This window comes from Rhynchophorus ferrugineus, unplaced genomic scaffold (genome assembly GCF_030347505.1).
Source record: "Rhynchophorus ferrugineus isolate W39M unplaced genomic scaffold, kcgeb_rfMv2 rfM2, whole genome shotgun sequence".
Lineage (NCBI taxonomy): Eukaryota > Metazoa > Arthropoda > Insecta > Coleoptera > Curculionidae > Rhynchophorus > Rhynchophorus ferrugineus.
The window spans coordinates 30,209,377-30,221,749 of NW_027472581.1; the positions used below are offsets into that span (position 1 = coordinate 30,209,377).

The window sequence follows — 12,373 nt, forward strand, 5'->3', positions numbered from 1 at the left end:
TTTGACTTGATCATTAGTAATTTTTCGGTTCTACATTTACAAAAAGTGTTACTTTCGAAAACTCACAATATTTAGACTTATAAATAAATTTGTATCTTTACTTTTGCGTCAACATTATAATTCACCATACTAGCATGTGGATGCATGTCATTTTATGTGTTAGCTTTACAAACATCTGTAGTTTAGTGATAGAAAATTGTCCCAGCTTCAAGATTCGATAGCACAGGGATACTTAGCCGAAGAGCTACGAGCTCACACCAATCTGTAAAACATCACAGGTCCGGGTTTCATAGAAAGTTCGCGTAAGCATAGCGCAAGTTGACAGAATGGTGTGACATTAGCTCATAGACAATAAAATCTAGCTGAATGCCAGAATGGTTTGTGGTTTACAGATGACCACCATCCTCCCCCTACTTTTACACCACCAGAGTTGCCCAAGAAGGTCCATGTTAGAGGTACTATTTCATGCCCTTAGATCACCGTACATCAGTTTGCACCGATGGTAGTACTGGATGGCGCACGAAGTTTAGCGATTGGTGTCACCACTAGAATAAACCTTTTATAATACAGCATGTCTATCGAGAATTCTAAATTTGAACTTGCTAAATATGAATGTGCCTTGGGTACAAAGAACTAGCTTTGTTATTTCTATAACATGAAGTAAATTTTTATATAACGATTCAACAAGTTAGTACTGGTTACCACATATACATGGGGATATCGTACGAAAATTCTTCATTATTTACTCAATACATTGGATTAGAAATTAGTTTTAAAGGATTGTTTCAATTTAAAACTTTATTTTATAATATCACTACAATGATTTTAATTCATTAATTACGAATTATTAAATATTGTCCATCGATAACCGCTACTTTTTCCAATTTTTTAGTGAAATTACCGATTCTATCTTAAAAGAACGATATATCTTTTGAGGCTGTCACAACTCATATCTCGAAACAAGTCGTGTTCAGAAGAAGCAAGATTTGGAGAATACGCCTGGTAGGGTAGCATTTCCTATTTTAGTGATTCCGCGAGTATGTTTTCACCAGTTTTACAACATGTGGTCGAGCATTGTCATGCTTTAAATCCTTTAAAAAACTAATTTTTAATCAGTACACACAGTAAATAGCTAAATCTTGTATTAATAATACCAAAGAATCGTTTACAAAGGCAAATTAATTTTCTTACTAATTTAATAAGTATTCAATTAATTAAATTATAATTACAATATGTATTAAATTAGAACATTCCTATTACTTCAGAAAAAGCTAGTAAAAGACAACGAAAATATCTACATGCATTATTGATACTAAATAGAAAAAAATATCAACACTATAATATGAAGTAGATAATATGAAGAATAGTAAAACAGAGAGACGGTAAATTCTAAAAACTTTTTCCTGTTCGAAATCTTTTACCAACATTCTAATCATAACTTTAAATCAGTTTAGACATCTTGTATTATCATCAACCAACAAAACACCAATGCTAAATATATCACGCTTCATCCATCGCAAAACAACGCCAGTTATATCTCGAACAGACACGTATTATTGTTTTGTTTATTTGATGACCGTTTTGCCTTTATCGCTCTTCAGACTTTTTTTCGCTTTCTTATTACGCAGCCATGGAATTCTCCATCAAAATTGTTGACCGTTTCATCCATTCAGAAACTGTGAAGCTTCTTGAGAAACTCTGTCATCAATTGTCCTGTGCCTAGATTACCTCTTAGACCTAAAAAGCAGAAGTCTCATTTTATAAAGTATTTATTCCTTTTCCATCGTATGGAAAAGGTGATAATTTATGATATGAGACCCAATTATATGTTATTCAAAGATATTTGATATAATATTGATGTTGCGGAATGTATTTGAATTACATATTGCTGTAAAAACTCTATAATTCATGAGATAAGATACTTCCCTTAATATTTTAAAGAGGTGTAAACTTTGACGATGTTGAATAAGAAGGATAATCTGAGCTATTGTTTATCAAATGACAAGTGGTTAATCCTTCATAAGTCCACCAAGCTCTTCATCATCAATATGGGGAATAAATCTTGTGAAAACATTGCGTAGATCCAATTAATAACATTATATCATTACTGAGTTTAATGATGATGTAAAAATCCTATTATTTCGTCTGATCAAGTAAAGTCAACTTATGTATGTTAAGTTCAACTCAACAACAAGGACCTTGATAAGAACAAATGATTTTTTATTATGTAAAAAAATTTCTTCTATATTCATTCTAAAGTATATCTTTCTGTGGATGTGAAAATAAAATAAATAGAATTATTCAATTAGTGTTCAGTATTTTATGATTGTTTATAGTAGTTGATAAAAAATATACTAGCTTTGCTGAGCTTGGTTTCAATCTCACCATTAATGTTCGTTTTAAAAAAAATCTTTTTACTAAATTTTCTTACTATTTATTGTTTATAATAAATTATGGCGCTAATGAAAAGTAATTTTGCTGTAATCAAAATTAAAATATTTTGTATGACTTAATTCTACGTATTTATATTACCCCATACAAATTACCTCATCGAATATCTTGGCTGGTTTCTTTTTAGATGCAAGAGATATTATACAAAAATCTTTGAAAAACAACATTTCAGGTAGAAACTTAGTTTCTTACATACTAGTTTATGTTTAGATCGTATGTAGTTCATATTAGAAATAACTTTTTGAAGAAAAAAGACAGAATCAATCAAAGCGATTCGACGTTATCACTGTGGTATTCATGAGTATATTTTCTATTTACAGGTGATGTGAATCGACCAGACGATTTGCTTAGTAAGTTTTTCCTTTTCAGTGACACTATTTACCACCCCGTTTTTCTTTATTTGTAGTTTTTTTGTGACTAGAGTAGCCTTAGACATGCATCCATGTACAAAAGGGTATCACTTCACTCTCGATCAGATTTTTTTGAGTTCTTTTATTGTACATACCGATATGAAAACTCACCAGTGAAAGAGGACGCGTATCAATTAACCCTAGTTTTCGTTTTTCCTTTTTATTTAGTTTAGATTTGAGTTAAGGTCGCGGCTGGCGAACCTTGTTTATCTCGATGGTTGACGTTTTCTATTTTTTGTTTCGTCTAGTGGCTCATCGTAACCAGAACCACCGGAACAGCACGATACCGGCGATGAACATGGTGAACTCGACGAAGCAGGTCAACAAGGTGAAACCGAACATCACCAGGAACACCACGGAGAATCTGATGTCTCCTAATTACAATTCGAGGTAATTTATTCGATGTTTTGCTTACTAGGTTTTGTATATAAGCTTACGAAAGTTTATTTCGATTCAAGTTTAATATACTAAACTAAAATTTAAAAAATAATAATGCTAATTAACAAGGAGGAGGTACGACCTGGTTAATCAAAGTTGGATCTAAAGATACATTTGTAATATTTCATATACATTCCTTTACGTATCAAAACGCATAAGTTAATGACCTTCAAGAAAAAGCCTGTCAAACTGAGTATATTAAATAAGTCATAATTCTACTGCTTTTACATAATGTTGATAGTGTTCCAAATTCTAATATATTCTTTAATTAACATGTAGAATCGTTCAAATTAAATATTTTAATTAATATAGTAAGTCGTAACCACCAACGTGGTTATATAGACTATATACAGTTTCGTTGTTCTGTAAGAAAAACTCAAGTTTACTATTGATCTACAGTACAAGAAATAAATTTTACTATCATACAGTTGTTCCATCTATGAAGTGAAAATACGAAAAACTATCGAAATATGTACATATCTAGTCAATTGTACTTTGGAGAGGATAATATTAATGCAGATAAATAAATAAAATTAATTCAATAAAAAATAAAAAATAGAAAATTCCGTTATATTTTAATACAGTCTATACGTCATTAGTAAACTTTTAAAGCCTATTGTTTATTAATATTTACTCTATTAGTCATACTTATTTAATAACTATAATGTATAGTAATCATTAACACCTTGTTGCTTAGATTAACCAGCTTAGAAAAACCAAACAATATCACGGCTCACAATGTGATATTTTAATCAAAATAGTACATTGTCTTTATGATTTTATAAAAGTTTAGTTACTGGAGCTATTTAATATATTAATGTTTTCAGTGTGAAAATTTTTATATTCATTGGCGGTGATGTGTTGAACGCCAATAAGCGTATATAAATACGTTGCTTTCTTGTAGAACCATGATTTTACCAACCACCAAATAGGAAAGTTTAAACTAATATAACCCACCGTAACCGATTAAATGATTTTAGCTATTTAAAACACAGAAGCAACTACATGTATTTGGCAATGTGCTTGGGGAGTTTTGGAAAAAAATACCAGTTTCTAATTAATTTTTTTTTATTTTATAACACGGAATAGTTCCACGGGATTCGAAACTTTTTCATTTGATTCTTTTATCATTATTAAACAATACTCATAGTACATTAGTGCTAAATAAACCACTTTTGCGTACTTTTGAGGATATGCATCCGTACACAATTACAGATAAAACCTATTGATTATTAATATTTACTCTATTAGTCATAGTCATTTAATAACTAAAATTAATCAGACAGAGGATCAGGATTGGAATTTAAATCCCAATTACATTCTGGCATGGTTGATATGAGGTACCTTGAAACCGCTTTTTTATATTTGTAGTGTAATCCTTTTGAAAAATATGTTTTGTTCTTCCAAAGTAATTATCATCAAAATATAATCTTATAATAGCTCTTCATATTTGTTAGCGTTTATCCCAACACTTATAAAGTATCAGTTATGTCATTAATATCAAGGTTAATAACATTAAAATATTTTTTATTAGAAAATATCACGTCTAGTCAGATATTTTACTCACTTTTTCTGTGTAGGTCTTTCTACAACAGGAGGATTACTATTTCTGACCCAATAAATGTTCACAATGAAAATCAATGCAATTTTCAATGCTTTTGGGTCAATTCCTAGAACTTTTTCCACTCCTATTTAAGATATATCCAAACAAGTTCCTTTTAATATGTAGGAATATTAAAGTCATTGTGTACCAAATCACTTCTTTATAGCGGTCAATTTAATATCTTGGTCGCTAAAAAATTGCATTGTTTAAGCTGATTTTTGTCTCATTTTCATTTCACATTCCTCCAAACATTTCTGGCTTGTCACCTAAGATTTACTCAAAAACTAATTCAATTTCAATCATCAATTTTATTTTTATTATTATTAAATAACAATTTCTTAATATATTAAGATAGCACATCTTTGCTTAGAGTAGTTATAATGAATTGTTAATCCAAACAATGCAATAAATTAGACCGATATAATATTTATACTCTATATGGTAACGTATCAGATACGTCAAATGGAGTCTACTCTAAAGACAGTAAAATAGTTGGTAACATATTTAACAACCTAAATGAAAACCAAGTGTTTCAATTTGTTATCAATTTTCAATAGTTATTTAAAATGTACCTCGAATAATCTTCCTATACGGATAATTACAATTTGGTTACATATTGACTTATAGAGTTAATATATAATTTAATAAAACATATAACAAAACATTTCTTATTTAGTTCAACATAATAACGATATTAATTGATTTGAGTGCTACATAAATGTTAAGCTATCACCAGAAAAGTATTCGTATCATGAACTAGGTGAATTCAAACATTTTCGCAATACAGAAAAAATAGATATCTGAAAATTGTTAGTTTATAATTAATTTAAAAAATTTCCATTATCTCAAGAATCTAATTTGAAATTGAAATATATTGAAATTTGTAATCTTTGATATTAATTATAATGTAAATTATAGCCGCTTCATTGAACAAGAATGAAAACTTATTTCCTATTTATACATTGTTTTTTTTAAGTCTCCTTTTTACCAACGAGGGTTTATCTATACTAGTCCAACTGTTTAACGTAGTGGTTCCGGACCACGGCCCTAAGCATTAAGCCTACCGACTGACGAGTGACCAACTTAGAAATCATCCCAGAAGACATCCGGTCTTACCCAGCCTGGTTACCAGCGTAAATGGGATCATTTTCCTTATCGGATGTTACACTCTTGCCTAGGATAATCACAAATATCAATACAATCACAAACATATATTTACGCCAATGCCCAAGCAAGATTCGAACCCGCGACTATCGCAACAGTAGGTGGCTTTACTGTCGCCTTTACTACTTACGGCCCTATTGCCTTTATCACTGTGCCAATCAAGCCGGCTTCATACATTGTTATAGCCGTAAATATAACATAATACAATACATTTCATTGAAGCAACATTTCAATATCATATTTCCAAAATATATTAATTAGAATACTCGTAATTTTTGTATTACAATTTTTATACTTTTGTATTAGCACATTCATATATATTTGAATTTGTATTACTGAACCTTTTTTCTTTGTTATATATTTCTTAAGTATAAAATTGAAAATGTTATTTAAATTCAACAATGCCATTTTTTCACATTTTCACACATTGAAATTATTTTGGTGGATTTCTTATTTTATGGAGTTGGCATCCAAGAGTCCACTGACAAAAAGAAAATAAAGGAATAGTCGAATGCATATCTGCCCAGCACTGAAAAATTTTATTATATCTGCTGTATGGTATTGTAAGATATTTGATAAGTGCATTTTTAGGGTTTTTTTCTTCAAAATGGTCAATTAATGCGTTTTAATACACCTTACAAACTTATTAACAAACACCCCAAGATTTTCCAGATCGTACATTTGGAAGTACGTAAATTGTAAATAAAATGTTTTAATTTGTTTAATTAATATATTTAAATTTTACATAGGCTGATTATAAATACATTCTCTAAATTATTAATAATTTGCTGCCTAATAAGTTTAAGTATATGAGGTCAGGCCCAATACGCATATAGCTTTATTATGTACAAATACAATAGTTTATACAAAGACGATTTGAATTTTGTCTATCAATATTCCTTCAATATCTTGAATCAATTTTCTTCACTAATTGGTCAGTTAACAACAACACAACAGTCAATATTCAGAATCGTTATAAAGTAGATAGTTTATATAATATCGAAAATTAAGATGCTCCATGTTCAACTACTTAAAACCATAGCAGCTTCGGAAACTATCTTTCCTAAATTTTCTATATGCTTTTTTGTGTAACTATAATATTAACGTTAATTTTTACTAATTTATTTCCATATATTTTAGAAATATCACTATCAATATATCAATTAGTTTTGGTAAAAGATTAATTTCTACCTATATGGGTTTCATTGAGTTGATTTCAAAAATATCTAAGTTAATGTATAAATATTATAATAACCTAATTTAGTTTTTAATAATTCAGTAGATGAATTCCTGTAACACTCTCCACATAATGATGATCACTTTGTTCACGTGACGGTAGTAACGCAATATGCACTTTCACTGCCATTACACTAGTTTTAATCTCTTAATTTGTACGAGAAACAAAAACTAAGTTGATGCCAAAAAATACCAAAATTTATTAGACAGATCAATATAATTTTATGAAATTGAAATAAAACCAAAAACAAAAACAACAAAAATTATCAAATGTATTTATAGTCGTACTATTTTCTTTTTTCTAACTTTCAGTGAAATTTTTAAAGATCTCACAACTCAGTAACCAAAAGTAATACGAATGTGGCCTTTTATATTTCGTGATTAGAGATACAAATGCAGAAAAAGTCTCTTTACAATTTTGCAACACTATCTTACAAAAATTGTCACTAGAATAAGAGGTTTTCAGTAAACAGAAAAATATAACAATTCATAATCAAGAACAACCCAATGGTTATTCCTGATGGTTAATCCTCAAAACCAAATTGGTTAATAAAATAACAATTGGTTTATCAATAAATGATACAATCCCTAAGTATAAATGGCAATACATTAGGTGCTTGCATTTATTATTATTATTTCACTTTAAAAAGGCATATTTTATTCCCAACTTTCTGACAACATGGCGATATCGTATCGAAATAACGATGTTGGTTTGGCTGCAATCCAATCGCACCATCGACCCAATTTCGCGCGGTGGGTGCGTCAGATTCAAGCGGCAACTGGGTATTTATCCAACACAACTCTTGCAACATGCTGATCATTTATGTACATGATGATGAAGAACCCGTGACATTTTGCGCTTGGTAGTAAGTCCACTTTTTATCGCGAATCATAATATGCCATAGAACACTCTTATTCTTACCTCGCAAATAATGAAATTTTGATTTTGACACTATTCGAAATGGTATTTTGAGTCAATTCGTGTGGTATCCATTTTCACTCCTTTTGGAACTTTCCCATCGCATGTAAACGTCTTGAAACCATTGATTCAACTGCTAAGCTATCCAAAAGTTCTTCGAGGTTCTCATGTAATAAATCTTATCATTAATTTTCGAATTGTTGAAATAATGAACTTCACGAATGCAATTTTGAGCATTCAATGTTTAGGGTCTGTATATACCTAATAACTAAATAATACTAAATGAAGAAATATCGTTTCATGCAGAGAAATGTAAAAACCATCAAATTTAACAATTAAGTTAGTTTGTTCGACGGTGTTTACATTAATATTTCACATTTTCACTAATAGATATCGCTGATAAAAATACATGCAAGCACCTAATAAATACTAGAAAGTCGTATCTACTAATATATTGTAATATGTTAATAAAATAACAATACACTGATACATTCTCTATTCGTATTGAACTATATAAATGAATATATTGAAATGATATAAAAATTTGACTGAAAGAAATACGAAATACTAACAAATCAGAGATGTTGTGGTGTGCTATCGGCAGTATGCTGTTTTCAGACAACCAGCCGACCAAGAAACTACAACTTACGCCGGCTATCATCTTGCCTATGAAGTTAAAAAACTCATGTATGCTTTGGCCAGAGTACTAACACTTTATTTATTATTTCAATTGTTGCTGCATATGTGTGTAGCCCAGTAGTGGTTCGATGTACATTAATTATTAACACCTTGATTCTTAGAGTAACCAACTTATAAAACCCAAACTACTGTGTTTGTTACTAATATAACACATGGTCTGAAAAGTCCCGGGCCTAACCATAAATGGCGCTAGTTTTATTGCATGCACCGCTTTTTCATTGAATACTAACCTTCAAAAAAAACCTGTTAAAATTTCATGATATTGTACTCAACAATAGATCTAAAACAATTTTGTGTTTTAATTTTATACTGCTTCTTAAAGAAAGCTCTGTTCAAATTGGGTGCCTCGTTTGCTCACTGTTGACCAAAAATAAGAGCGTCGTGACAATGGATGAAACATGGAACCCTCACTTCACTCCGTAATCAAAACGATCATCATCTGAGTGGACAGCAACTGGTGACAGGCCTATTTTGAGGTTAAAGATAAATCGTTCTACCAAAGTAATATTTAAATGTTGAGCTTACGTTGATGAATAAAGCCAATTTTGAACAAAAAACGCGTTTTCTTTGTTACGCCTGGGACATTTCAGCCCATGTGTTATTAATTATTCATCAATGTTTTCAGTGCGGACAGGCGATGTTCTAAGCTTTTTCATTTGGTTCATTTATTATTTTGAAACAGTATTCATTCGCTGTCCAATGTCAACTATTAAGAGTAATATCAGTACAAAATAAACCAAGTACTTTTGAGGATATGCATCCATATACAACCACGGATAAAGAAAACTTTTTTAGATAGTCTAACTGACCTTCACCATATTTAGCGTCTTACTCCATATACCATTAATGTGTAGTCCCGTATAGTGCCCCACTAGCTATTTTCACGCCCTCATACAGTACCGATTACACTGCTACAGGTACACTGGGTGTAGACATGTTAATATATTAGTTTCGGTACTTTAATAGTTAGTTCGTTCTTTAAAGTCGTTCTTAGTTTAGAAAAGAAACAGATTCTTCTTCACTTAGGCTGATCTACGCGCTGATCTTACTTTACATTCTTCACCATTTCATTACTTAATTTCTTGACAATAACAATCATCAAAATGTTCATTGCCAGAGGAATAAATCTGCAAGTTAACAAGCCAAACTTCACTGCGAGGATTTAAGAAATTATAACTGCTACTTATTCGTGGGCGTCCTCTTTTATAATCATCAATCCATAGCCTACCCTATGGTAGAGTGTCTACTTCTCAACCACGATGTAGCTGTTGGTGCCCTTAGACTTTCACAGAACATTCTTTACTAAAATCCGCCACAGATGAAGATCGGCCATAGGTTTTCAGACAGTATCAGTCTTCTATTTTTCAGATCTTTTCGCGATAAAATTGATCATTTCAATCATTCAAATCATCATTCAAAAGGTCGTTTTCGCCACAAAAGTCTGCGAGGAGTGATTTACCTTTCATTCAACATACATGTCCAAATTATTACAATCTGCGTCCCCGAAATATTCCTCAACTGTGCTTTGATAGTCGAATCTTAAATGAATTGCTTGATTTCTAATATGACCTCGGAGAGAAATAAGTAACATTTACCTGAGATAAAATTGTAAAAGAGCCCGAGTCTTGGAGCCAGATAGAAGAATTGACAAGATAAGCTTTTGAAAGAAAAGAATATTAGTCTTGATTGCAACATTTCTTCTCTTCCACACGCACCATCTTAGAGCACCAAACGCTACTGCAGCTTGAATGATTCCGCTTATTAGCTCAGCGGTAGATGCCACTTGTTTTTCCTGTATTACTGATCCTAGTGGGTTCTTGAATTCACCTGTACTTGTTCCACCCGGATCCAGTTGATCTTTACAATAGCAGAATTTATTAATTTTCTTCATCTATTAATCCCTCTCCTATGACATTATTTTTCTATAAAATTAGTTAAACGGGCCGTTCAATAAACTTTAAAACTTTTGTATTTTCAACCTGTTTGGATTAATTAACAATCAATTGAAGAAATAACGTCAATATTTATATATACTTATATACTTTATAACTTGAAAAAAACCAAAATAAACAGAATAAAAATGAGCTAATTTCAAGATAAATGTACGCTTAATATTAAAGTGGTCAAATAATTAAGCTTTTACAGTTGGTTGAACATTAAACTACTTTAAAAATTAAAGAATTCTATTATTTTAATGAAGCATGTAATTTTCAAAAATCTTTAAAAATAAAGTATCCGAAACTAAAACCCTGCAATTCGCAAATATCGACTAATTGCTCGTTTAATAGTGAAAGATTAGATTTTTATACTTGTCCAGAAACCAGAATTTTTACTGAACATTATTATTTGGTATACCGTGTATCACAGAATATTTTTACAACTAACCAACGTCAGAACTTCAGTTACCCAAACATATTATTATATGGCCTTTTCCAATGCCCGTTTAAAATGATTTGTTTCAAGAAACGATGTACTGATAGTCTTTGTTGCATTTCAGTCATTTGTTCTTTTATTATTATATAAATACTGAATATTCTTAATTATTTTAGTGAGGCACCACATAGCATCCAATAACGTCAGAGGAATTGTTTAAAATCACTTAGTAAGAAATACAAAATTGGGTTATCTATATCCAGTTACTCAAATTACTATAATATGTGATTACGCTATTATATATACTATATTATTGTTTAGTTCTGGTGAAACATCTTATTAAGTATTATTGTACATCGAACCAATGTGTTGACAGTACGCTTAGGCTTTCTAGAAATTATCCTTAATGCTTTCTGTATTCCTTGTTATTGTGTATCGTGTTATAAGTAGTATGTTTTAGTAGAATTATTAATGTTATTCACATTAGCATATAATTATTTATTTTTTATATTCTAAATGCTTTTGTTTCAATATTTTATTAACAATAAAATGCACAATAAAATGAAATATGAAATATAAGGTAAATCATATCTCAGGGGTAAGAAAATCGAAATTGTTGAATATTCGTTGTATAACTAAGTAAATATAAGAAGATAAATTGACATTATTTGATTAAACTGTATATCCCTACTTGGGTAATGAAATAGTAGCCCCTTAAATAAGACGATTTTTATATCTTCTGATAATATAGTGTTAACATCCAGCCTGTTTACAATATTTTAGCATATATATCACCTAGAAATCTTCAGTCCTTAGCACCTTGCCCATTGTTAGTGCCGCTACGTAATGAATACATTCATATAGTCTATTCAAAGTAATTTTGTATATACGTCATGTAAATTTGTGACGTCAAAATGTCGCAATGTTGCCGCATTAAGTCTGAGTTTTAGTTCAGTTTGGGTTTGACATACAACAAAATTCTAATATAAATAAAATAATTGAATAAAAATATTATCAAATATAATTTATTTTAACATTAAAGTATATTTAAAAACTACAGTTAATTATACAGCCACAATA

The 12,373-nt window shown here is 30.2% G+C and overlaps 1 protein-coding gene across 19 annotated transcripts in view; it reads left to right on the plus strand.

Moving 5' to 3' along the window:
* Positions 1–12,373, plus strand: part of slo (calcium-activated potassium channel slo) — a 148,535-nt gene that overhangs the window by 123,773 nt on the left and 12,389 nt on the right. For 5 of the 19 annotated variants that reach the window (XR_013004266.1, XR_013004267.1, XM_076394888.1 and 2 more), the window contains 3 exons: positions 393–455; positions 2,772–2,801; positions 3,110–3,251. Coding sequence is in view for 12 of the 19 variants with exons in the window: in XM_076394888.1 (XP_076251003.1) it covers positions 393–455; positions 2,772–2,801; positions 3,110–3,251 (235 nt within the window). In the remaining 7 variants the exon portion in view is untranslated. Of the gene's footprint in view, positions 1–392; positions 456–2,771; positions 2,802–3,109; positions 3,252–8,839; positions 8,909–12,373 lie in introns of all 19 variants that reach the window. The other 14 variants (XR_013004268.1, XR_013004269.1, XM_076394897.1 and 11 more) reach the window with 4 other exon arrangements.